This window comes from Megascapheus bottae, chromosome 12 (assembly GCF_031878675.1).
Source record: "Megascapheus bottae isolate mThoBot1 chromosome 12, mThoBot2.hap1, whole genome shotgun sequence".
In the NCBI taxonomy this organism is placed as follows: domain Eukaryota; kingdom Metazoa; phylum Chordata; class Mammalia; order Rodentia; family Geomyidae; genus Megascapheus; species Megascapheus bottae.
Window position 1 is genome coordinate 10,957,622 of NC_143520.1, and position 27,049 is coordinate 10,984,670.

At 42.5% G+C, this 27,049-nt stretch overlaps 2 protein-coding genes across 5 annotated transcripts in view; both read right to left on the reverse strand.

Annotated features, from left to right (window-relative positions):
* Positions 1 to 636: 636 nt before the first annotated feature.
* Positions 637 to 3,574, reverse strand: Dlx1 (distal-less homeobox 1). 2 transcript variants are annotated; one of them, XM_090343087.1, is made up of 3 exons: positions 2,922 to 3,574; positions 2,085 to 2,284; positions 637 to 944 (listed from the first exon to the last, which is right to left on the reverse strand). In XM_090343087.1, the coding sequence occupies exons 1-3, from the start codon at positions 3,232 to 3,234 to the stop codon at positions 690 to 692; spliced, it is 768 nt and encodes a 255-aa protein (XP_090199213.1). In that variant the 5' UTR covers positions 3,235 to 3,574; the 3' UTR covers positions 637 to 689. The 2 variants fall into 2 exon arrangements, with proteins under 2 accessions (XP_090199213.1, XP_090199214.1); XM_090343088.1 differs by lacking the exon at positions 2,085 to 2,284 and having other exon boundaries at positions 811 to 944.
* A 4,725-nt stretch (positions 3,575 to 8,299) lies between these two features.
* Metap1d (methionyl aminopeptidase type 1D, mitochondrial) overlaps positions 8,300 to 27,049 on the reverse strand; it is a 76,253-nt gene continuing 57,503 nt past the window's right edge. The window contains exons 3-10 of one of the 3 annotated variants that reach the window (XM_090342631.1): positions 25,878 to 26,018; positions 24,310 to 24,458; positions 23,392 to 23,434; positions 18,242 to 18,405; positions 11,347 to 11,444; positions 9,765 to 9,812; positions 8,688 to 8,766; positions 8,300 to 8,579 (exon numbers count right to left, since the gene is read on the reverse strand). In XM_090342631.1, the coding sequence (XP_090198757.1) occupies positions 8,501 to 8,579; positions 8,688 to 8,766; positions 9,765 to 9,812; positions 11,347 to 11,444; positions 18,242 to 18,405; positions 23,392 to 23,434; positions 24,310 to 24,458; positions 25,878 to 26,018 (801 nt within the window). In that variant the 3' untranslated portion in view covers positions 8,300 to 8,500. Of the gene's footprint in view, positions 8,580 to 8,687; positions 8,767 to 9,764; positions 9,813 to 11,346; positions 11,445 to 18,241; positions 18,406 to 23,391; positions 23,435 to 24,309; positions 24,459 to 25,877; positions 26,028 to 27,049 lie in introns of all 3 variants that reach the window. The other 2 variants (XM_090342630.1, XM_090342632.1) reach the window with 2 other exon arrangements.

Here is a 27,049-nt window from a genome sequence, read left to right on the forward strand (position 1 = left end):
GGCCAATACTCAACCTCAGACAAAGTCTATTTTTCAATAAATAAAACCCCTCCCTCCAATTGCCCCTAGTTCCCAAACAAACGACACAGATAGGTCAGGCAGGGCCCAGGGGGAAAAAAAAAGGCCAGAAAGGACACAACGTCCCAGGATACGGAAATGGGCGGCCCAGCAGACCTTGTGTGGCTCAGACCTGGTGACTTTTTGCAGAGGCCGAAGAATGAGGACAGCAGACATAGGAGGACCTGGACTCAGCGCACAAACAGAGCAAAAGGGAGACTCAAGAGACGGACAGAACAAAGCTTTTGCTTTTTTTTTTTTTCCCCTACATTGTTTTTGTTTTTTCCTGATAGTCCCGCAGAGCTGAGAGTCGGCGTGTGTCGGTCCAGCGGGTGTGTCTTGTGGCTCAGGCTGTCTAGGATGGCTGTGCCTGTGCTTCAAGGCCTCACATGGCTGTCGTCGCACGGGCCAGGACGGGTTTGGGCCGAGAAGGCGCTGGGAAGTTGCTGGGTCAGAATTCGAGGGGCTTCAGAGAGGCGGGCAAGCCTCCGGTCTTCACCATTCCTTTCCCCCCTTTCTGAGCCCTTCTCCTCCCTGGCCAGGACACGTGGATAGGGTAGGTGGACCTGGAGACTGGAGGGGCCTGGGCCAAAGGAGACGGGAAGGAGGTGGGCAGGTGCAGGCTGGCAACCTCACATGAGTTGCGGCTGCTGCATAGCTTCTTGGTGCGCAGAAGGGTACCAGGATGTGTAGCTAGGGATGTAGGAACCCGCGCTGCTGCCTGAGCCCTTTGCGGATGAAGAGTTAGGGTTCCAGCCTGGCGGCACTGGTGGGGAACCTGCAGACAGCGCCCGGCCGTTGGCCAGAGCGCTACCCTCCAGAGTCGCGCCACCTTGCTTCATCAGCTTCTTGAACTTGGAGCGCTTGTTCTGGAACCAGATCTTGACCTGCAAGATCGGACAACAACGTCACTAAGCGGAGCCTACCTAGGAGGAAAGAAAGGACCCTAGGAGAGAAGAGATAGGAGCCCCTGATGATCCAGGCTAGCTGGCAGCTCCAGGCCAGAGGAGCAGAGACACCCTCACACCCCTCCCGCCGAGACTCACAGGCTAGACAGCCGGACTTCTCCCACCCCAGGCCGGTGGCCCACAGGGGCAGCTCCCGGAGAGAAAGGTGGGGGTGGGGGAGGACTACGGAGGTCAGAGGATACAGGCCGCAGGAGATACAGGCCTTCAACAGCTAACAGCTCGGGGCGACCTCGGCTACGGTTTGCCCAAGGCGCCTGCCTGTACACCACCCAATTCCGGCATCAATATTAATAAAGATGTTTTGAAAACCCCTAGCTAGGAGAGGAGGAAACTGATTTGCAAAGCCACAGCCTTCTCTTTGAGGTTGTCTTCCTGCCTTTGAGTGAGTTGGAGACCGACTGTTTCTGTTGAACTTTTCTTTCAAATCCAACCAACCTTTCCTCATCCTAGGCTTCATTTGCTTGCCCAGCTCCAACCCGAATCCCGGGCTGGACGTTGGAAAGGCGCGCCAGCCGGTCAGAATGCCTATGAGCTCTAGAGAAATCTTAGGAAGAAAGTCTCCTTTCTGCTTTAGGGTCTGGGACTTGGAGGTGATCAGGCAGAGAGATTTCCCGTGTGCTGCGGCAGGGCCAGGCAGGAGAAGAGAGAGAGACCCCGGCGCGGGCCCGGGTGATTAGCCACACACTTTAAGGAGGAGGGATTAAGTCTCCTGCTTCTATTGTTCCGGTTGTTTGGGCACGTGCGACCTCTGGATCCCCAAAACAAAACCTCCAGGGACGTCCTTCCATGCGCTCTAATCAGATCGTCCGGGGGTGGAGAACCAGGCTGCCCCCCCAGGTCTGTGGACCGAGCGCAGCGACCCAGCGAGGGCAGAGAGACGGAGAGAGGACGGGGAGACGCTGGCGGCCGCAGCGGACACCCACACCCCCCCACAGTGACACCCCCAGAACCTGAGGCCCAGCAGACAAGAAATGCTTCCATGGATTGGGGGGAGTTCCAAGGGAAGAAGCCCCGCGCCCAGGCCGGGCGCGGGAGGCCCGCGGGGCGGCGGCGGGGTACCTGAGTCTGCGTGAGTCCCAGCGAGGCCGCGAGCTCCGCCCTCTCAGGCAGAGCCAGGTACTGGGTTTGCTGGAACCTTCGGTTCAAAGCCTGCAACTGCAAACTGGAATAGATTGTCCTGGGTTTGCGGATCTTTTTTCCCTTGCCGTTGAAGCGTACTTCACCGCCTTCCACCACAGTGCTCTTCTCGGAGTCCGCCCCTGCGGGGACGGCAGAAGCGGGGAGCTGTCGTTAATGCGGGCCCGGGGGCAGGGGGTGGGGGTGTTTGCCTTTAGTGCGCAGATGGCAGGCGCAGGACCAGGGAGAAAAGGTTCGAGAAACTCTGCAAGCCTAGGAAGGGTTCCACCTCGCCCTTAACGTCCGGGGATACTTGTTCCTGGCTGCTGCAGGCGGGATGGGGCCGTTCCCAAGAACGCAGCTATTGCCTTTGCAGAGAAAGTTTGCTATTTTTTGCAGGCGGTAGTTGAGGTTTAATTACCCTTAATTGCATACATTGTTTATAGCGCTACGCAATAAATAATTACCGCGACTAATACGTGCACGTGTGGGTTTCTGTTTTCCAGCAGGGCATTGTGTGCTCGGCACACCGAGCAGCCCAGAGGCCCAGACAGAGCCAGGAGACGCTCCCGGGTTTATCCTTTGCCGGATGGTTGTAAATTGGGTGGATTTTCATTTATTTATTTTTTTCTTCGCTATGACCAGGGTCCGTAGATTGATATCTGAAACCTCCACCGCTCCCGCGCCCTCCCCCCACCCCACCTCTCTCGGCCCCTCTCTCCAGCCTCCGCTCTCGGCCCCTACCCCTTTCTTCCCTCTCTCCCGGGCAAGCGCACGTACCTGGGTCCTCCAGGCGGCTCTGGGCGAGGCTGGCGCTGCCGGGGTAGGACTGCACCGAACTGATGTAGGGGCTGGACGCGTGGCTGCTGACCGAGTTGACGTAGGGGTAGCCCAGCGGACGGGAGAAGGAAGAGGCCGAGCTGTAGGCACCGTCGGGCTGCGAGTGGCCCGCCGAGTGTAAACAGTGCATGGAGTAGTGCCCATGGGACATGGGAGAAGGAGACATTTGCTGGTTGGGCGGCCCAAACTCCATGAACACCGCCTTGCCCGACACGGGGCTGTTGAGACTTTCTGGCATGGTGGTCATGGTCATCTCTTCTTGCGGGGTCTGGGTGCGGGTCTTTCTCTCCTCTGCTTCCCTTTTGGGGGTCTCTATGTTTCTCAGGACAGGAAGGAACCCAATTTAAGCGGAACAGGGGTTTTCACTTTCCATTCATAAGAAAATGGAGTTTGTCTCTTTGAAAAGTCTAAGCATGATGCTGCCGAGCTCCCCAAACTCGGTTCAAAGCTTTGACTTAGCCAAGGTCATAAATATTCATGAGCTGGAGGAGCTGATTGGTCGGCTTTCTTGCATAATCACCGGGGATTGGTCCGAGACGCTCCGACTCCGCTGGACTAGAGCGGGCGACTCGACCAGGCCTGGGAAGAGACGGGTCCACACTTCCCGGCCGGGGCTCCCCTGCAAGAGAGCGCGCGGGGCGAGACGCGCGGCCGGCTGAGCGTTGCGCTGGGACCTCCGAGGCCCAGGTCCTCAGCCGCCCGCCTCCCTCGTGCGCGCTCCTTCCCAGAAACCAACCCACCGCTCCGTGCGGTCGCCCTCCCCACTACTGTCCCCACCCTTCGCCCGCCCCCAACTCGTAGGACTTGGGGCGACTTCTGGTCGCCGCCAACCGAGTCCCGTGCCGAGCTAGGACCGTTCCAGACTCTGGCCGCCACCTTTCGGTGGCCGAGAAACGCACTGGGGGGCGCCCTAAGCCGGCGCCTGGACCGCGGTCCTCCAGAGCGTTCGGTGCCTAGCTCAGCGCCTTCCGAGCCGCGCCTCCTCCCCGGCCCCGTCCGCGAGGCCGCCACGTCCCCAGAGCCGGGGCTCAGGGACCCTCCGGACCAACTCACTCACTCGGCCGCCTCCCCGCCGCCGCCGCCGCTCCCAGGGGCCCGCTGGCATTGCTCTTGGCCCAGCTGGCCACTCCAGCTCCAGGCTGAACGGGTCTGATCAGAGCCGTGTGCGTGGAGGAGAGTCAGGAACCCGCGCTTCTCCTCCCAGGAAAGGCGGCCGCACCGCCTCCCTCCCCCAACACACACCCCTCTTTCCCTCCCAACCTTCCTGCGCCTCCCCCTCCCCTTTCTACTCCCCGCCGGCGCAGCGCCCCACGCTCACTCGCCCGGAGGGCACGGCACAGCGTAGAACCCAGGGGCCGACGGGCTCCACGCAGGTTGAGCCGTGGACGGCAGTTGGTCATTTTCTGGCTCTCCAGGGTCTAAGAGTCCTCGGGAGACGCTGAAACCCGCAGCAAAACCAGGCCTATGGTGGGCTCTAGTATTTCTGCTTAGACAGGTTTCTCTTTGTCGCCCCAGATCTTTCTCACCTCCAGTGGTCAAAGCAGGTACCCCTGGGCCTGGGGGTAAGGGCTGGGAGAGGCGAGAGCCAGCTGCGGCGCGCCGTCTATCTTCCGGGGTACTAGATAGAGAAGAAGAAAAAAAAGCTCACAAAAAAGGTCCCTGGGGTCCCCATTCCCTCACCCCCCCCCCCGCAACTAGTGCCACACGGCCATCCCCTCGTGCCGTGGCGCAAACTACGCTGGCTGCTAGGGGCTGCTGGCTCCCCATCCCTCCAGCCCCACGGTGAATCCCAAATTACTTTGTTAGGTAATTAGAAAGTGTTGATAATTATTTCTTTCATAATTTAGCCGTGTGACGGGAACGGGGGAAATGATCTTGTGAAAGTTCACACGTGCAGATGTATTAGTTACTGATTCATTTGATTAAATGGTAGTCTCAAGTGCTCAGATCCGCAGCTGAAGGCGCCCCATTAGCATAACACTGATGTTTAATTTTCATACGCATAATTAGCCATATATTTAACACTAATAGCAACATGCAGCCTTTCAGCGTTAAACAGCCCGGGATTTGATCTGGCCTGAGCTGAACCTTCGCCGCTGCACCTTCTCTTGTCTGGAGTGTGCACTGATCACAGGACAAACCTCTGTAATCAACCACATTTTGGCAGAGGGAACACCAATAAAAAATGAGCATTCAAAACAAATTACATCGGTGCTGTCGTTACAGATATTGGGGGGGGGGGAATTCTCTCTTTTTTAAACTTGTGTAGCCACAGCTCCTGCCTGCAGAATTCCCCTTCTTGGGTTTAAGGGCAGGAAGCTGGGGGCAGAAATACTTCAGGCAGCGTGGTTGGAGCAAAAGAGAAAAACAAAAGGGGGGGGGAACAACAATCCAAATCCTTCAAACCAATAATGGGTTTGCCAACGTTTAACTGAGGTTTTTTTTTTTCTTTTCCTTTTTCTTCCTCTCCTTTTTAATCACCGAGGCACACGATGAGGCTTTGTAGCAACAACCAACTAATGACTCCGCGGCTAGACAACTCTTCTATCTGCTAGGCTCGTCTTGATTTCCCCGATGCACTTGTGGCTTTAATTGCTCCTTCCTAGCGCCTGTTTTGGGTGTGGAGAGGAGTGCTGACCTGTGCGCCCAGCACAGCCGCTCGGAAGCGGCCAGAGCCTGGGGTCTCTCGCCCGCGCCTTTCGGGCCCTGCCCACGTAAGTGATCGCTGCGGCGGGTGTAGGGTAGAGGTTGGGGCCGGGGAAAGCGGGACTGGTTTCTTCCGGAGCTCAGGACCAGGTACGAGGAAACCCGACGGCCAGGTTGTATAGGGCTGTTTTTATCCCAAACAAACGCAGGGTAAAAGAGGCGGGGGAGAGAGAGGGCCCCAAGTTACTAGGTGTCCTAGGTACCTGTCCTTTCACACCTTCAAGGGGACGGGGAGGGGGGTTACTTTCTCGGTGCAGGGGATCTGGTGGGATCCTAGGGGTAAAGTGTCCCGCACGCATTTCATCCCGATCAGATTTCATTCCTGCTGAATGTAGAACTGAATTGTTCGTAGATGAGGAAGCACCGGCATGGTTGCTTAATGCAGAGAAAGTAGCAGGTGTAAGGACGTCGCGGAGCCGAGGCCCTCGGGCTCAGCCCGGGCAACCTGGCCTTAACTCCTCTGTGAGCCCGGAGTGGATTCCTCCCATCGCCCCACCCGACAAGGAGCCATCTCCTCTAAAATGCCGTTTTCTTACTTGGATGATTACCTGTTCCAACTGTGAGAGGAAACAATTCTCCCATTGGTCCTGAAGGTTTGCAATTCTTGGTACAGCTTACTAGAATCTGCTTAGGACCAAGTGGTGACTCCGCTGGTTTTAACAAACTCCTGCTTGGCTAGAATCCCTGAGGCTTTGCGTTAAGTGTTTTAGATCCGTTCAGCTGACAGATGGGCAAGGAGGCATAGACTAAAAGAACTATTTTTAAAACTCTATTTCCTAATCTCAACTTCAAAGAATGTTAAACGAAGTTCATTCGAATTCAGGTTTGTTTCCTATAGAGCTACTGAACACTGACAGTGTTGAATAGATATATATGCACATGCACACACATATACACGTTAGTCGGTTTTATAAATAGGATTATATTCCTTTCCCATAAATACTTGTACCTCACAATAATTGTACAAACAGCATGATACACCAATAGTTGGTAAAAATCTTGTGGTCCTAGAAAACTATCCTTAGGGAAGCTGGGATCTGCAGATAAAGCTACTGCACTAATCACTGCAATTCGATTGTTCTAGGAGACAAGTGAAGTCGTTCTCTGGCAAACATCTTCCAGGGCCAGCTGGGTCCTATTCCCCTCCAGGAAAAAGGAATTGTTCCTTGGCAGTAGATTTCACTCAGCCAACTCCAGAAAGCCTAAATAGTTCATCCATGAGTCTTGTAAAACCTCAATCTCTCCTTTATCTTTTCCAGCTCTCAGATTTACTAGCAGAACAACTCTGTCCCAAACTCTACATCCCTGTACTGGAGAAATGAGCTGGAGGGTGGGGAACAAACTTGAGTCTTGAGTTCAGGGAAGAACTGAAATTCATTGTTTTTTTTTTTTTTTTTTCCTGAGCCTGCTCATTGTCCTCAGTCCCTTCTGTTCCACTTTGGGGTCACAAAGATTAGACCCACAGGCATCAGTCCCACATGTCCTTCACTCTCTCATGAGCCTGAGATCTAGTTAGCTGCTGCCTCTCTGCAGTCCACTTCAGTATAAACAAGAGTTAGCCCTCATTCACTGACTTCTAGGACACCCTTACTGAACTTGTTCTTAAAACCATACCCAGAGATGAGCTTCCTATAAGACGGCCAGAGGCCCCGCCCCGTCCCACCCTTGAACCAGGTGAGCTAGCTCCCGGAGAGCTAACTCCAGAGAAGGAAGAGGGTACTGTGGGTAGGAGTAAGGCTTGGGAAACTGGGTGGAGGTGGATTCCTGCTTCTGAGGCAAGTGGGAGCTGGGAGCCATAGCTCCAGTCCAGCTTGGCCCTTGTCTCAAGTGCATCTCCTTGCTGGGATCCTTTGCATTTTTGACGTGCGTTGATGTTGATCTTTGTTGTGTGTGCAGAGAGCCCATGCCGGCCCTAAGGGACCTAGTCCCAGAAAGGTCAGTTTAGGGACTTGAGGGCCTCGTTATCTGCCTGATATTCACGTCTGAGCGAGTGGAGGGTTTGCAGGTGAAATTCCGGGTGGATCCTGCGTGAGTGTTGGAGGGGGTCGGGACTTGGAAGAAGGTCTTCAAGTTAACCTGGCAGGGGTTGGGGTTGGATGTAGACGCAGAGCCGCGGGGAGCTGGGAAAGCCTAGCTTCTGAAATAACAAAACCTTGCAGAAAAGCGCCAAGCCCAGTGTGCAGTCAGGAAAATGTTTGTAATCAATACGTCTGTTGGCGGGTTAATCTTTGCATGGCAAAATCGTGAAGGGGGAAATGAACCCCAAGGCAGTGGGGGAGAGCGAGCGCTGGCCTTTGGAAGCATCCTCGGAGCCGGCCGATGTGGAAAAAACAGACTTTAAAAAATTCAGCTAACAAGTTTGGGGTTTTTTTCGGTGAGCACGCTCGTGGGTAGAAGTTCAGAGACTCCAAACTTAACCACTTAAGGGCAAACCCAGGGTTCCCCTCATGGTTGTCAGACGCAAGGAAAGCAGGCAGAGTGAGTTTAAGAGGTTATTTTTCTTTATTCATGTTTTACTGATAAGGACAAAAGAAAGCTGCTACTCCTGGAACTCCTGGGCTACCAAAGGCAGGCGCAATCCTGCCTCTCCAGATGCGTTTTCCTGAACCGGGTCAGGACCATCTTTACCAAGTCGCTTAGCTCCCGTGGCTCTACTCCTTGTGCCCAGCTGGTTTTTCCCAAGATGCTACAGGATACTACGTAGGTTACAGAGTGACCTGCAGTTCCCATCGTTTCTAAAAGTTTTACAGCTGGATTTCAGCAATTGAGAGCTCGAGGGGGAAAAAAAGCCTCCACATCCTTCCAGAGGCTTCTCAGGCCTCATGAGGCAGTTTGGTCAGGATCTTCGTGCCTTGAGATGTAACAAGAACTGTGTGCTCGAACTGGGCAGACCTGAAACACAAGGCAGCCTTCAGAGCGCAAGCCAGCAGAGAGGAGCTCTCTGCGCCTGCTGTCCCACCCATCTTTCCTGTCTAAAGCAGCAAAGCAGAGAGCAAACACCTTTGGTTGTCCAGGGAGACCACAGTCCACGCATCTTTCAGGACTTTAAATTCAATGGATCCCTCGGTGATGATTGGCTCTGTAAGAAGAAAAACGTTTACTGCAGTGACTCCGCCCGATTCTTGTCAAGAATTGTTTCACTGATTATCAAGAGAGAAAAATAGAAAGGGGGAGGGGAGAGTGAGAGAGGGAGGGAAGGAGGGAGGGAGGGAGAGAAAGAGAGAGAGAGAGAGAGAGAGAGAGAGAGAGAGAGAGAGAGAGAGAGAGAGAGAGAGAGATATTCCCCTCCTCCCCTCAAGTGTTTCACCCACGGGTTCATGTTGTCATCTTGCAAAGGCTAATAATTGATGCCGCTTACATAGACTACTACAAGCTAAACAGTAGGAAGAGGAAATGCTACAGCATTAAAAAATGTATGAAGTTGCCTAGTTCATAATTTTTTAGAGACAGAAGGGCATTTTAATCAAGCCTTAATTAGGACCCTGTGGATAATAACCATCCAAACATCAGTCCCTCTTATAAATACTAGTCAGTTTTTTAAAAAAATCTGAATTTTTAAAACATGCTTAAAATGTTCATTAATCAGCAAATAACAATTTTCTTATTTCACTCTAATTGCTTCTCCATTAAGTCCCACAGTCAAAAATATGGAGGCCTTCATGGTTCTAAGTGATTGCAACGTGGTGGTGATACCAATCACCAGATCAGCCAGAAACTGTCCCCCAGAGAGCACATGCCACATGCTGACAGGGAGCAAGGGACATAATCGCCTTTAGTTACTGGGTGTTAATGAAAAAAAAAAAAAAGGAACCAAACAAAATAACAACAAAAAACAAACACCACATTACTCTGGTAACAGAATTAGATGTTGGATGGCTGCTGCCTCCTAAATGTGTCAGTAAGTATCTGATTTAGGAAGATGGGGCTTGAGGATATTATTTAATCAGATTTACTATGCATCCAAATTATTTCATTATGCTGAATGACTTTATTAGTCCTTTGCAGCACTGAAGGCTTAGACCAGTACAAGTTTCCACCCAGGAGCCCCAGCATTTCAAAGAGGTGCCCAGTATTTACCTATAGTGAACACCATGCCCTCCTCCATGGGTAGATCGTTGTCATTTGCTGCAAAATAAAAACATACAGAGGGCTGTGACAAGAACCAAAGAGGGAAAAAAGGTTACAATTAGGGAAGATGGATGGCCTTAAGATTTTTAAAAAAATTTTTGGGGTCCTTTCTTTTCTTTATGGCTTCTTGACTATTGGTGAACCCCAAGGGTTAGAAAAAGACTCCCCACCTTCAGTCCTTATAGTACATTGCTCTGAGTCAAGTCTTCCACTCCCCAGGGGCATGCCAAGCAAGGCTGGTAAGGGCAGTCTGGGGCTGTCATGTACTTGTAGACCTTTCTCCCCTCTACCTCAGATGTTCCCCAGGCTACCTGCTGCTAGCTCCTTGGTTTCAGTTGGTCCTGAGCCCTGCCCTCACCTCTGCCTCAAAGACAAAAATGTCTTAGGGAAGGAAAGGCAGGTTGGAACAGAAGGCAGGGTATCCATCCTCAACTTCAGGCACTGGCACTAGGTGGGAGCACAAGGCTCTTTAGTCCTTTACATTCTTCCATCTCCATTGCTTTTGAGTTGCCTCAGGTGGAACTCTTTGGCCTAAAGAGATTTTTTTTTTTTTTTTTGCCAGTCCTGGGTTTGAGCTCAGGGTCTGAGCACTGTCCTTGGACTTTCTCAAGGCTAGAGCTCTACCACTTGAGCCTCAGCACCACTTCTGGCTTTTATCTATGTATGTGGTACCGAGGAATCGAACCTGGGTCTTCATGCGTGCTAGGCAAGCATTCTACCACTAGGCTGAACTCCCCGCCCCTAAAGAGATTTTTATCCTTCTGGATCTCTACAGATGGGTTCTAGACAATAGCTGGCCCAGGGACCATCTTTCCTGGTGCTTGGTCCTTGTCTCAATATATGCCCCATTGGGGTTCCTCCATACAGGTGGTTCTGTCTTTAGCCCATACCCTATCACTCTTTACGGGCCACTCCTGCCTTGTCACTGTAGGGCACATCCAGGCAATGAAAGCAAGAGATTTTTAGGGAGGAACACAAGGATGGGAATACAGTAGAAACCACTGAGGAGTACATGCTGCTAAATACACTAGCTGTCAACACTGTGAAGGTTGCAATGAAATGTAACCACAACAGTCAGCTGTTAGAAAAGAGGACAGAGAAAACAAAACACAGTCATATGTGCATGGGCTGGGGATTTAGTTCAGTGGAAGAACATTTGCCTATCAAGTGCAAGGCCCTAAGTTCAGTCCTCAATTCTGCAAGAAGAAAAAAAAAAAGACTTAAACAGTCATATGTACATGCTGTTGGACATTGACGCAGTGACATCTGGTTTTCAGTAACTTTTTCTAGATGAATATTCCCTGTGATTTCCAGTCATGCACCTTTCAGAAGACAAAATGCAAAAATAAACCTTATTTGGGGACAAATTGCTGGGCTCTAATCTGGTAACACAGTTAATATACTGATTAAAGTTTAGCAGATACTTCATACTCCCAGATTGTGCATACATGACAGTGTGGATTCTGAGTGGAAGGAAGAACTTTAGGAGCAAAGCTGCCTTATCAAAGGGCTTCCAAAATGACTTCCTTACCATGATGCCAAATTTCTGGATGTCCATGAAAGTAAGATCCTATTCCATGTCCCACGAAATAAGGACAGACTTGTAAACCATTCTGATGAGTTATGCGGCTTTAAAAGTAACCACAAAATGTTTACCTAAATTAAATATTTTCAATGCATATTAAGATAAAAAGAAAGTCACTCTAAAATATTCTCAGAAAAAGAAAAAATCTATTTAGAGTCAGAATACATTAACATTTCTTTATTCTGGAATAATTCTAATTTTGCTAATGTTACTAGTAGCAAGTTCCTTTGGATATATGAATTAAGTAGCCATGTATACCTAACAGTAGTTTGAGTTACTTACCTTAGTACAGCATTTAAACATGGTTATTTTTAGACAAGAAATGAATATGTATACATAAAAATATAGATTATATAGACATATTATGTATATAATATACATGTGCATAATGCAGACCATAAAAACCTACCTGGTTTTTTACAGTTTTATGGGTAACTTACCATGCAAATTACTACTAACTTGGGAACTAAACAGAGAAGAAAATTACAAGGTAGAAATATGACCTTCTACTATGGATTCTTCTGATCTATTCCAAAATGTTATACATTTCAATTTCATAGACACAATAACACAAAAAAACTAATTTATTTTTTAAAATATTTTTTAATCTTTAGTTGTACAAAGAGGTTTTAATCCAACATGTCAATTTACAAGCTCAGTGCACCTTGATCACTCCTTAATATTCTCAAAATATTCCAAAACTTTTGATTGCTTTGGAGTTTTACTCAAGACCTAGTCCATTAACAAAATTCATAAAGAATGCTTTTTAATCACTAGGTTTTGCTAATGCTGAGTCTTGGCTCTTAATGCTTCATTAGTTGTTTTGGCATGTAAATGATTTAAATAAAATCTAGCATATAGAATTCCACGCTAAAATACTCATCTACAAGGTTGAAAAGCTTTTGTTGAAATTGGAGTCATATATTTATTCCTGACAGCATTAGATTTATACACTGTAAGTCACTAATAATTTATATCTCCATATGGATAAAGGGCATAAGGTCCTTAACTCTACCCCCAACAATGGAATGGTTAGGATTACTATTACAATGCCTAACAATAAGTTTTTGCTCTCAAAGCAGTTTCCAACAGATTCTAGGTTTAACATGAGCTCTTATAACTAGCAGCTTTGTGGACATTTCATTGCAATATGCATTTTAAAAAATTTTTGTTTCTGAGACAATTTTGGGTTGTAACCCAAATTTGAAACTATGGTCCTCCTGCTGGAATCACAGGCATGTGTCACCATGCCTGGTTTAATTAAAAAAAAAAACAAAAACAAAAACCATTTTTAACAATCCTAAGATGTGTAAGATATTTTCACTTAGTTGAGGATGTCACTATAATCAACAGATAGGCAGTTTCTCACTGATATTTAATTTTGATATAAGTGACATTGCAGAAATAGATAAGCTATGCATGCATTGAGGACAGGAAAAAAAATCCATGTTTTTATTCCTTGTACTTTTAACTTACTATTATTTCTGTGGGTATCTCCACTTTGAGCAAGAGGTATCAAATCTTTTCTAAGATGTTTTTATTTGTTCCACACAAGTCCTGAATAGAAACTGAGGAAGGAGAATGGATGAAGGGAAGAGAGATGATTAAGTAAATCCATTATAGTCTAGATTTTTTTTTTCTTAAAAAGTGCACCCTAAACCTATAAATTATGTTAGGTCAGCCTCAACAAACCTCAGTAATTCGAAAAACATTCAATAAAAACTATTCTATTTTCTTTTCTTAAAAAAAAAAAAATCTAGGGTTTTTTTTCTCCCCAAGGACCAAGTGATTGGCAGGCATCACAGCTACATCTTAAATGTGTGTTACAATGGCAATCTTCATTTTAATTTCCGATGAGAGGAGAAGAAGAAAGCCCCTGAAAACCCTTGGAGTCCCTCCCCCATCATACCTCTCATTCCTCTTTATAAAAGAAGCTGTGCAATTACTAGGTGGTTAAAGATATCTGAGTGCATTCTCCTACAACAATTTACTCCCGGGGTCCTGCTGGAACTTCTGGCTACAAGAGTATCATAGAATCTATGTGTCATGGATTCAAAGGTTAGAGGATTTCACAGCCATATAAAAAGAGAAAAAAAAAACCAAAACAACAAAAAAAACAAGAACAATTTCTTTAGTTCCTTGGTTGAGTTGTCAGCTCAATGCTGATTCCCCAATGCTAAAAATATACTCTGATTTTCAGAGTATATCCCCTTTGGATTGGGAGTTAGTTTTTAATATATACTTACTGGGACTAAATGGGATCAAATCTTATTAATATGTGTAATTATGATTTAAAAGTGCATTCCTTCAACTATTTGGGATTACATGGGGAGCACAGGATTGTCTGTCTGACTGTAGGGTTTAAATCAGACTTCATCTTGATTATCCAAGTGACTATTCTACGAGGAAGGGAAGGTCTGGGCACCCTAATTGTGGCATGGGAAGGTGGAATGTGTATCTACCTTTTCACTGCTGTGTTGGGAGAAGTAGAAACAGCAGGACAGGCAGGAATTTCCAAGAAGAGCCACACTTGCTCCCCAACATCAGCCCACTACAGGAGCATGACCCATTTCTGAGCATGGTATTTTCTTGCCTTGAACATTTCATGGATGAAATCTTCCTTCTCTTTGTGGATATCTACTGACATGAACTCCCCTGGTATTAGATTTTCAGTACTGATTTTCTCTAACTACAAATCCTTTAAGGCATCTATCTATTCATTTATGATCTGAAGCCTTTCATATGGAATGCTGGGGAAAAGAGAAGAGAAAGAAGGTGTATAAAGGTAGTTTATTAACTTACTTTTCAATTACACAGAATTATTACAGTTCATGCTTTATTTACAGTTTATAGTTGAAAGAGAAATTTCCTTTAAGGAATTTCTCGTGGCCATTTTCCTCAGTTTATGAGGCAGTTGGACTCATTTAAAGTGTTATCTAGTAAGTATAATTTCTTAATAATTTTAGCTACATTTGGACTAAAAATACGTTCCCCAAGAGGGCAGAGGAGTACTGTGTTTAAGTACATGCTCTTATAAAGAGATGAAAATGAATGCAGAAATAGCTTTGCTGTCACTTTTACATGAAGTCTATAAGCTCCAAAAGAGCACATCTCTAATCAAGGCACTTAAATGGCACTTAATAAGTTATAGAATTTTACTTTAATTTTGTGTATTTTTCACTTAACTAGTAGCCTCTGAATAAAGGAATACATAAAACCAAGGATTCCCTGTAATGACAGGAATGTTTACATATAATTAGTAATATTTTTGAAAGCCAACAACTGTTTTCCAAAAGAGTATTACATTTTTTGTTTCAAACTGGATTACAAATTACTGTATTTTTCTTATAATGGTGCTGAACTTTTATTTGTGGTTTTCTGTTTCTGAAAAGCAGACATGATGGATTGAAATAAAAGATAATTTATTGCAATGCTTACTTTCATGTGCAGAAAGAAGCGGTGTAATTGTAATTTACAGTAGCTGTCAAGAAAAATCCATCACAGATGACATTAAAATGACTTATTTTGCCTGAGCCACTTATTGTTTAAATGTGCATAATCTAATAGAGATTATTTTAAAAATCTGCCTTATATTGTTCTAAATTAATATCAAAACATATACTTATGAATTAAACATTAAAATCATTTATTGATACTTTCATCATGACATTTACAACTATAAGTTTAAATTCTTTTTCAGTAAACTGTCATATATTTGTGAGGCATGGATCTACACATTCATGATGTTCTCATACCTACAGATAATATAATCTAGAGTGAAGTTTAAAAACAGAATTATAAATATTATAAAATCAGTGAAAGTATAGTGAAGATGATAACACTATGGCCTAAAGATCACCAGGCATCACTTATAAAACAAAAGGACCCAGAGAAAACTCTCTGCATAAAATTCTTTCAGCTGGTATTTCTTCAGAGACAATGTCTTATTAAGTTTCAGAGGAGAATTTCAAATTCCCTTACAGACATCTCCAGGTTTGGGGTAAGCATAATACTAAAGCAAAAGGCTTGGCTGTCCCTTTCAGAGTATAGAGGGAGACTAGGAAAGATAGTGAATAGCTTAAGCAAGACCAGGTTGAAAGATGTTTGTAAACCTTTAGTGTGTAAAGATTTGAAGTACCTTTTGGCTCAAAGGTATATATCAAAGGGTATTTATTTACCCCCTTAAGAACTTGCCTGAGCCAGAAAAAAACAGAAACAATAGATGTCCAGAAACAGGGCTTTAACATATCAGAAGAAACATTTGTTAGAATTGGGTCCAGCTTCCTCATCAGCAGCTGATATAAACCATCTCAATAATGAAATGCATTAGGGTAAAAGAAAAAAGTTCATTGTCTATTATTTTCCACGTAGTTTTGTATGTGCAGTTGTTGGGATTGATCTGGCTTTCAAAGGAGCTTGTTCATGCAAATTTATATTCTGTAAAAACTGACCTTTGGATCCAGATAGCTAAAATCCAATGTCACTGTCAATTCTACTCTTGTTCTTCTTCTTCCTCTTTTTTTTAATGTAGCTAGAATTAATGTAGTGAATATGTAATGAAATGCATTATCCTGCATGGAGATTTATCAGATTTTCCAACTGAATGCTATGCTTTGCTAGTACTAGCTGGAGTTCACCTGCATGTTGGTGTGGCGTGTGGCTCTTTTTTGTAAAGAGTTAAGTCGTACACAAAAAAAGGGAACAAAGGTCAGCACCCAGCCACCACTTGAATGTGAGATTTTTCTTTTTATTCCCCTTGATGTATACTAGGCTCTGTGTTATTAGTCTTAATGATGGAAAATTGTAGTGTTGATACAAATCTTTTTTTCAAAGTAGTAGGCGGGAGCTCCATTTGTTAGTAAGTTTTTTTTGTGACTAAAAGCCACGGACAGTACATTTATGTAGCAGTAAAAGGCCTAGATGCTCTTTCCATAGCAGAGCTAATTATTCCTACTGTGACCTTACTGATCTAGCCTGTTCCTAGTACATCTCATCTGCACGCCTGTTCCTCTGTGTAGATGGTGTCAGAGAATATGAAAAACCCTATAATGAAACCATTTTCATGATGGAGAAAGGCTACTGGAGTTGCACTTGCTACAAAGAGGCTCAATTATATGAGTAATTGTGATAATTTTCTACATTCATAGCCTTCAATGGGGAAAAAAGAATGAGAGCCACAAAGGAAAATTACTTTAACAAGAAAGTACAGAGAGTAAAAATGGAAGAAGAGACAAAAAGGGGAAAAAAATAACCAGGAAAAAAGTTTAAAAAATAGATCTGGAGGGAGGAATAGCAAGACAGGGAGAACAACAGAAATGCTCAAAAGCCCATGTGCAGCTGTGTTGCACAATTAAATTGAATTTTTTTTCTGCAGTTGATGAATGTGACTACTGCAAATGTGCCTCTGTAGTTAGCTATCATTTGTTGTTCCGTGACAGGAAAAGGATAATTACCTCTCAGAGAGAATCAAAGGCTGACATGCCCTTTAGACACAGCCATGAATGCAGAGCTGGATAGAATGCTTGAATAAGAATCCAGTGTTCTCTGCCCCCTTCTACTGAAGAATAAATTTTGTTAAAATGCAAGAGCACCACCAGTAAATTTGTTGAACCCTAGGTGTTCAAAAATATGAGGTGCATCTATCGACTCATCCCATTTGCAAAAATAAAACTGCATTTTGAATTCATTTCTATTATATTCATGGACAGTAAGATAGTGAGATATGCATTAAATTTCTTTTCCCAGTAGGGGTCTGATTCAACATTTCCTATGAAAGAACAGAGAGACACTATCCTTTTTTCCCAGGCTAGTTAGCCTATAATTTAAAACTGTCAAAAACACAATTTTGTTCAAAGTCTTCAATAAAAGCTTCTCAGATAAAACCCAAAGAGATTTTACTAAAGTTTGATTCAGACACTGTTACAATATTTTTAAAGCCATAAATACATTTAACTGATATTTTACTGCCTTTTTTCTTAAAGTATTCGAAGGCATATGCAGAAAGAGGCAGCATCTTTTCAAGGTGACTAAGCTCTCCATCCTTTGGACAAATGGGAAGTATTCAAAGGTTCACATTAATGAGAACAGTACTTGAAAGGGTACTGATGTGATCATCTTTAACAGAATGTGTTACTTTTAAATGAAAACATAGATTCTACATGGCAACTTCACAACATTTGGGGAAAGAAAAGCCTGAACAAAAGTAACAAATTATAAAGAAAAGTCTTGAATTCAGAAAACAGACATACATACACTCAAAAAACAAACATAGGATACAGTGTAGAAAATGAATGATGGTGAGAGAGAGAGAGAGAGAGAGGGAGAGAGAGAGAGAGAGAGAGAGTTGCAGAGGACCACTCTTTCAGGCTACTTGCTAATCTAATTGGAAAGATATAGCTTGCCTGAGCTAACAGTTTTTATTTTTGTATCATACTTTATATTTTCTTATAAGACTTAGCTTTTTATATTTCATATTTACTCTCCAAGGTTTGGGATGCTTCAGCCTCTTCCTAGGTACTTTATTTCAAATTGGGTATGTTTTTAGTAAAGAATGCCACAGACCAATATGTCAAGCTAAAACAAAAGCAGCCATGTAAGTTTTGCTTGCTGCTCCAATAAGTTTCTCTGCTAACCCTGTATAATTCATTTTTTTTTTAAATCTTTTTATTTTTTTTTCTTTTTCAGCCCACAGAACAATATTGCAGTCTGGCAGTTCACATACTGATATCAGACTGAAATGATGGTTCTGAATCATAAAACATGTCATCAACTTTATACCAAGCCACCAATAACCTTTGTACCATTTGCCAACCCTCCCTTTACTTGTCAGTGTAAGGCTTACCTGATTGTGTTTCCAATTACAGAGAAGGGGGCCCCAGCTCTGCAAGCTGCAATTGCTTCATCTCTACACCTCCTGGCAACCTCCACTAACTTTTTACCACATTCATCCACATTGCCCACCAAAAACGTTTCAGAGGTATCTCCATGGTAGCCATTATAATAGACCTAAAAACAGGCAGAAAATTTATAAAATATATCTATGCTTAAAAATCTACTCTCTTATAAGTATAGTGTTCATGAATGTATTTAATATATTCATGTGTTTACAGTTCCAGATTATTTTTCATTTGCCTACAAAAATATATATACTGAAAATGTAAAATACATACTGAAATGCAAAAGATGAAGTAATTCAATAATAGTGAAGAATCTAGAAGCAAATACATGATTAATGTTGCTATTTCATTATTATGACTAGGAACACTGCTGTAACATCTTGATTCTTCATTTTGTTTTTGAAAGTCAAACTATACGTACAAAAATTAGTGATCACACTATATTGATCTACAGTTACCAAAAAAGATCTAGAAAGCTAAGTATTTAACATAGTAAAAGTTTCTTCAGTACCTTGAAGATTTACATCGGTTCTATATTTGGAAGTGATACATAATGGTAAGAAGAAATAAGATGACATGTCAGTATGATAATGGATGGTAGGATAATTTAGTTGTAACAACTGAAATGACTCAATGTAGGAATGAAAAATGTTATAGAAAAATTCTACATCTAGAAGTGAAGTCTTAATCAAGTGTTCCAGGTATCCAGATAGCAGAATGTTAACAAAAAAACCATTCCAGATGGATTGTTTTGAAAGAATCAATACATCACAAAACAGGCTTAAATAGAACATTGTATAAGATATAATTTTATTGGTCTTTAGTGATTCATAATTCCCATGGTATCTTGAAAGACACCACATTCATTATTTTTAAAAAAATCAATGGCTCTGAAACAGTACAATAAATATGAAATGCCGAGGGACTGATGAACTACTAGTCTTATGTGTAGCATGGTATTTACTTTTTGCATGAATTTGTCCTAATTATTTTCACAGTATTCTAATAGATTGTAGAAACTACTATTTAAAAATATATTTATCTGAGTTTTCCAACTGTTTGAATATTAAATTGACATTTTTAATCTGTATACTACTCTGCATTTTGAAAAATGTTCTCCTATACTGTGTGAAGGAAGCCAGAGAGGTTTTACAAAGGTTTTCAGGTTGTTAGGTAACTAACACACAGACAAGGAGCTTGTCTGGTGACAGAATATCAAGGTAGATTCAAATTAAAATAACAAATTATTGTCTTCTAATTGTTTTCACTACTATATTGAACTGTCTTAATTTCCTTGCAAAAGAGGTAATTTTTATGCAATTATTCCACTTACAGTCCTTTATACTACAGAAAAGTGTAAGGGGTAGGGTGGTAGCCTTGAGCTGAAGAGCTCAGGGACAATGCCCAAGGCCCAGAGTTCAAGCCCACCATCAACCAAAAAATAAAAAACAAAAAACAAAAGAAGAATATAAAGTTTGCTTTTTTTGTTTGTTTGGTTGTTTTAGTCAGTCCTTGGGCTTGAATTCAGGGCCTGGGCACTGTCCTTGAACACTTTTGTTCAAGGCTAGCGCTCTGTCACTTGAACCACAGCACCACATCTGGCCTTTTCTGTGTATGTAGTACTGAGGAATCAAACCCAGGGCTTGGTGCAAACTAGGCAAGCACACTATCACTGGGTCACAGTCTGGGGCCCTAAAGTTTGAGAATTTAAGAGTAACTATTACAAAAAAATTTTAACTGAATGCTTATGTAACTGTTTGGAGGATTCCTTGTGTGTGTGTGTGTGTGTGTGTATGTGTGTGTGTGTGTGTGTGTGTGTGTGTGTGTGTGTGTGTGTGTGTGGTGTCATGGGACTTGAACTCTGGGCCTGGGAGCTGTCCCTGAACTCTTCAGCTCAAGGTTACTGCCCTACCCCTTGAGCCACAACCCCATTTCCCGTTTTCTAGTGATTAATTAAGAGATAAGAGTCTCAAGGATTTTTGTGCCGGGGCTGGCTTTGAACCGAGATCCTCAGACCTTAGCCTCCTGAGTAGCTAGGATCACAGGTGTGAGCCACTGTGTCCAGTAGGTTACTTCCTTTTGTGGTACTGTTTTAAGGCCTGTACTTGCTAGGCAGATGCTCTACCAATTGAACTATGACTCCAGATCTCTCAAACATTTTTTTTTTGTCTCAGACTGAGACTCAAACTTGGTATCTGATACTTGCTTTTGCACATTGGCTATCTGAGCTATGCCTGCAAACCCAAATCTGTTTTGAAATAAAACTCTATCACTGTAAATTTGCTAGCTCATATTTCTTTTTGGTAGCTTTCAAAATGACTTCTTGAAAGCCTTAATACATGTGAAATACAATTAGAATACAATACTTTCAAAACTCTGAGTAATTTATAACTACTATTTGTTCCTATAAACTATTCTTGTTTGTTTTTCATTTAATTAGTATTTATTGAGCAGCTACTAGGAACCACGTTGTCTTTCTAAAAAATTAACTTCATGGAAGTGGTGCTGTATTTCAAGGAGTAGCCTTGAATTGAAGAGTTCAGGGACAATGCCCAGGCCGAGTTCAAGTCCCACAACAGAACAAAGAAAAAAAAATCTTCAAAAAATTAACTTTGAAGAAAATCTATTTTCTTATGACACACACTAGACGTAAGCATTAGTAAAATATAATGAGGTTTTTTGTTTTTTTTTTTTGTGGATCATGGGGCCTGAACTCAGTCTGGACGCTGTAATTGAGCTCTTCAGCTCAAGGCTACTGCCCTACTCTTGAGCAAAGCCTCACTTCTTGTTTTCTAGAGGTTAATTGGAGATAAGAGTCTCAGGTCTTTTTGTGCCCAGGCTGGCTTTGAACCTTGATCCTCAGATCTCAGCCTACTGAGTAGCTAGGATTATAGGCGTGAGCCACCATGCCCGGCTGTAATGAGTTTTTTTTCTGCAATAAGTGTATGATGTGGTAACAGAAGTCTTTGGTTAAAAAAGTATTTCAGCTGGGTGCCAATGGTACCACCTAGCTACTCAGGAGGCTGAGACTTGAGAATCATGGCTCAAAGCTACCTCAGGCAGAAAAATCTATGAGGCTTTTATTTCCAATAAACTACTCAGAAACTGGAAGTGGAAATGTGGCTCAAAATGTAGAGCACTAGCCATGAGCACAAAAGCTCAGAGATAGCACGTAGGCCCTCAGTTCAAGCCCCATTACCAACAACAGCAACATCAAAAATTCATAAGAAATTCAATTTGCTAGCTAGGCACCAGTGGCTTGTGCCTGTAATCCTAGCTACTCAGGAGGTGGAGATTTGTGGATCAGAGTCCAAAGTCATCCCAGGCAGCCTTGAGTGATAGATAAAGCTAAGGAACAGCAGCTAAGCCTTAATTCAAGCCCTAGTACTGGCTCCCCAAAAACAAAGAAATATAATTTGTTAAAGTACTGACCTGTTTGTTTCCTAGATTCCTTCATATTTCTAGATACATGGATACAGTTCACTTTGTTTTATGAATTTAATAACCATTAAAATAATTCAAATTTTGGGACCGGGAGTTTGGCCTAGTGGTTAAAGTGCTTGCCTAGCATGCATGAAGACCTGGGTTCGATTCCTCGGTACCACATACATAGAAAAAAGCCGGAAGTAGTGCTGAGGCTCAAGTGGTAGAGCTCTAGCCTTGAGAAAGTCCAAGGACAGTGCTCAGGCCCTGAGCTCAAGCCCAGGACTGGCAAAAAAAAAAAAAAATTCAAATTTTAAAATGAAATTATTTATACTTTTTAAAAAAAGATTGTGCCCATTTTATTCAAACTGTAATATTAGAAGATGACTAGGGGAGCTAATAAATATAAAACCTTAGAATCAAGCCCAGTATAAAATAAAATTTTTATTTCTAACACACATCATGAAAAGTCTTAAGTGATTCTGACTGGGAAGATATCAGTAGGACAAGTAGAACAAATGTTCATTTGTTCTAAATAGGACAAAATGACACAGGAAATAATATCAGCAAAAAAAGGAATCTTTGCCCACATGCTTATACAAATTGATATGAGAAAGAATTAATTTAATCTAAAATTCGGACTGAATCTAATACTGGATGGCTATGTCCACTTCTTTCTCATTCTTACCTAAGTTACATAGCATAGATATATAAAAACTAAAAGAATATTCCTCATTCATAGACACTATATTCCTTCAATGGTACTGATCACAAACAGATCCTATTGCTGTTTACATTTTATTTATCTAAAATTTTTATTTTAATTGTAAGTGTACAGGTTTTATTTATAATCTTCATAATCCAAAGGCACTATTAAAATTAGAATAAAATGAACACAAGTAATCTAAGTCTAATTTTTGTCGTGAGAGACTACAAAAATTAGAAAAGGGTATAGCTTGTATAATTGCAAGTCCCTCTTAGGCCTACTTAGGCCTGTTATTTCAAAGGAAAAACATTAATTAGTTGGCAAAAACTTTAGAGAGAAAACAACTCTGCTTATATGCTTTGAGCACAAGACTCTCTACACCAGAAATGGTCCACAATGTTACCTTCAGGGATTTTTAATAAATCTAGGGAACACTGCTAGCAAAAGAGTTGCTGTCCAAATAGACTGACACACAGGCCAATGTAGCCCCTAATGACAGAGTAAGATAATGACAGGCCCCACTCAAAATCAGCAGGAAGAGGAAGATCAATCTTGGCAGAGTGAAGGAGAAATGCTGGCTTTCTTCGTGTTAGCTCATCTCATACATATCTAGCTTCACCAGCTGCCCCGTGCTATGGTGCTCTGCATTAACTACACAGTGGATCAATAACAATTACACCTTCTCAAAAACATGACACATAGCAGGATTGGGTTGACATTTCACTTAGGCCAACATTGATCTCAGTGCATCTGATTCCAGCCCTAAATTCGAGTCAGGCCTGAGTTTACTTGGAATAAACACAAAGTTAAAAACAAAACAAAATGAAAAAGGAAACCAGCTGCTTGCTTCTGGGGTTAGAAGTAAACAGCACTTCTACCAGTGCATTTCACATTTTCAATCTTCTTCCTGTTGCTACTAGCAATTCTGAAGTTGATTAAAGACTATTTTTTATATGATTTACTCACCGAGACATCAATGTTGATAATATCTCCATCTTGAAGAGGACGACTAAAACATAAACAGAAAAAAATTGTGATAGGCAGATCTCAATAAAAGGAATACAAACATGAATACCCAATAACAAGCTCAAGGAGTTGCAATAATCTGGAGTAAAAGAAGAGGATGAGAAACTGTATCTGGCCTTTACCTTATATAAGTTACACCACATTTTAGAAGGACATGAAAAGAACATACAGCCATTGTTTAAGAAGTGACCATTCTTTTAAAGGGTGTATTTAAGGCAAAACTAAGTATAGAGCACCTTAGCATTTGCAAGGCCTAGGGTTTGAGTCCTAGTGCTAGGGGAAAAAAATACTAGTTACCTTAAATTTATAAGGAGGAATAATGACAGTTGACAACAATTTGCCTACAATGAGTTTTATGGTTTAAGTTGCAAAAATTGAAGAAGGCGTGGTGGCTCACAACTGTAATCTTAGCTACTAGGGAGGCTGAGATCTGAGGATTTTGGTTTAAAGCCAGCCTGGGCACTAAAGTCCATGACAGTCATCTCCAATTAATCACCAAAAAACAGGAAGTGGTGCTATGGCTCAGGGGGTAGGGCAGTAGCCTTGAGCTAAAGAGCTCAGGGTCAACGCCCAAGGCCCAGAATTCAAGTTCCATGACCAACCAAAACAAAAAAAAATTGAAGACAGTAAATGAGACAATGCACAACTACATTTGTTGTTCATCTAGTGGTTTAATGAACATTAAATAGTCACTTTACTCATTTGAAGCAAAACATCTAACATTCTTTGTTTTATCAAAACTGACTTCAAAAATTGGCAGATGGATTTCAAATGAACTATCACATCTTTCAACAAATGCTAGATCTTACTTTTATGTTTTACTTTCCAAAGAAACAACACATTACTAAAAATGAATACCTGTCAGGAATACCATGACAAAGCACGTTGTTTACAGAGGTACAAACAGATTTTGGAAAGCCTCCATAGCCTAGAGGTGAGGGATAGGCATTATGACTGATGATTTCCTGATGAACAAGAGCATCTATCTCTTCAGTTGTCATGTCAACCTAAAATATAAAAGAAATGGTGTATCAACAGTTGAAGGCTTTCCCTGTATTTTTTGACTATGCCTATGACAGCACTTCCATGTGTGATGGTATAAATTCATTATGATGAGGTTATGACATAATATTGTAATTAATTATGGCCAATGTTATCATCCTCAATTGTGCTTTCTGACAATTACTTAGGTATATGATGATGTACACACTATTAGGAAATAGAACATTTTTTAAAAACTCTAGGATCCTCTAAATCTTTCATGAGTCATTAAATGACTCATTTTTAACCTGAAGATTTCAGCACCTCCTTCCTCTTACTGGTTAGTATTTCTGACTAATGGAAACACATAAATAAATGCTGAAAGGAAATTTCAGTTTAGACAAGGCTTGAAAAGTAGGTCAACCCATACCTTTTTCTCTCAGTGAAATATTATATGGGTTTGCAACAATGAATAGAGATTATGGGTCATGGTTTTAAACACTCATTCTGCTACATTTCATAAAGATTTGATTTTCACTAATTTTGATTTTTTTTGCTAAATAAATGCAGTTTTTTTAAAAAAAGGTCCCTTTACTATAGTGCAACCAATTGGTTGTGTGTGTGTGTGTGTGTGTGTGTGTGTGTGTGTGTTGCTGGGCTCAAACTCAGAGCCCCACATGTGCTAGCTAAGTTTTCTGCTACTGAGCTAACCCCAGTCTCTGAAAACAAGTTTTGTAACTATATGAAAAATATCTTCATGAAGTAAACAATAAATTATAAAATATTCTAAGTCAAATCTTTTATTAAAAGCTATTTATTCAATAACTTTGTCACTTTATTCATATTATACTTAGTAATGTGGCTATAACAAGTTTATTATCTAGATAACACTGTAGTGATTTTTATCTTTAAGTCTCTTCCTAAATTCTGCCCAATTACTGAAAAGTACATCTATATTTCCATATATGGTAGCATTTTGTTTCAGATTATTATGGAAGAACTAAATTGAGTATAAGATGGTTGTAATTAATATTGCCATATTACCTGTAGCTTTGTGTATCTGGTGTAATTTCTTGTTACAAAACAGGAGGTAAATACAAAGTAGACCAGGCACACAGAAATAGTTCAGGAATAAAAGCAGAAGCTACATGCAGGAAAGAAACATAAGTCAAAGCTATCTGCCATTGATCAACTTAGACTGGCTGCTTTAACCTAGAATTCTATTGTAGAATTCTGTTAGTTAAAAGTTCAATTTGGATTTTGAAGTTACTTCTTGAATAAACATACAAATAAAAAAAAATAAACCCTTTTCTCCCACACCAAGGCTTTAATTTAATTAAAAAAATAAACAAATTAGATGTGTCCCAGAGAGGGGGGGAAGGGGAGAAAGAAGTAGTATTTGCTTTCTCTTGTGAAAATCACAGTGAAGGTTGGTAAGACGCCACCTTTAAACTCTTCCCAGCCAGGAGGAGGACATGACGGGCCAGCTGACAAGCCTGGTGAAGCCCTTGAATCTGATCTTCATTCTTAACTTCTATGCCGTCTCCCCAGTTGGGTACAATGCCTGTCGTCACATAGTCTGGCTTCTTTATGTGCTTGCAGAAAAAGGATTGAAAATGAAGATCAGAACCCAGGGCATGACAATGGGATCATTTTTTTCTGACACAGCCTCGTGCTTCATGGAGCTCTGCCCTTCCTGCCGGAGCACCGACCTCCAAAGCCAGTACAACAGACCCTCCAGGCTGCCCCCAGTTCCTTCCCCTGCCCTTTTGAACTTAACATTGCCTGTTAGTGCTGCTTCTGGATGGTCTGTTAACCTCACCATGCTTTGAGTCAAATTTGACTGAAGTAGACTTCTGGTCAAAACAAATAGTAGTTTTCTTTTCTTCTTCCACCCATCCCTGTTGGAAGCATATCGTCACAAATGAAAAAGAGCACTGAGATTCCAATGTGCCAAATGGTTACTTAAGAGGCACTTTTTCAACACAAAGATAAAATTTATGCAAGATATGTCTCCCAACACTCTCTCATGAATATAGGTGAAAAGCTGGCTGTCTCCATAGGAGTGTCTCATACAGACACTTTCCTTATACTTGGCAATCTTACCTAAAATGAATGCTAGATGGCAAAATAACAGCCTTCTATTCTTTGTCTCTTCCCTCAGATACATAAAAAATTACCCAGGATGCATCCCTTGGTTGAAAACAACAAACAAATAGCACCCCTAAGTAACTCAAAACATTCAACTCTGGGGCTGGGAGTTTGGCCTAGTGGTAGAGTGCTTGCCTAGCATGCATGAAGACCCAGGTTCGATTCCTTGGTACCACATACATAGCAAAAGCCGGAAGTGGTGCTGAGGCTCAAGTGGTAGAGCTCTAGCCTTGAGAAAGTCCAAGGACAGAGCTCCAACCCTGAGCCCAAGCCCAGGACTGGCAAAAACAAAACAAAAACAAAAACAAAAAATTGTCATAAAAAAAAAATTCAAGGGCCGGGAGTTTGGCCTAGTGGTTAAAGTGCTTGCCTAGCATGCATGAAGACCCGGGTTCGATTCCTCGGTACCACATACATAGAAAAAAGCCAGAAGTGGTGCTAAGGCTCAAGTGGTAGAGCTCTAGCC

Excerpts from the sequence above, each read along its gene's own strand:
- Dlx1 (XM_090343087.1), bottom strand. The coding sequence starts at position 3,234 with ATGACCATGACCACCATGCCAGAAAGTCTCAACAGCCCCGTGTCGGGC. Across the intron at positions 2,285-2,921 it reads GAGCCGCCTGGAGGACCCAG|GGGCGGACTCCGAGAAGAGC; the intron begins GTACGTGCGCTT and ends CCGTCCCCGCAG. Across the intron at positions 945-2,084 it reads TGGGACTCACGCAGACTCAG|GTCAAGATCTGGTTCCAGAA; the intron begins GTACCCCGCCGC and ends CCGATCTTGCAG.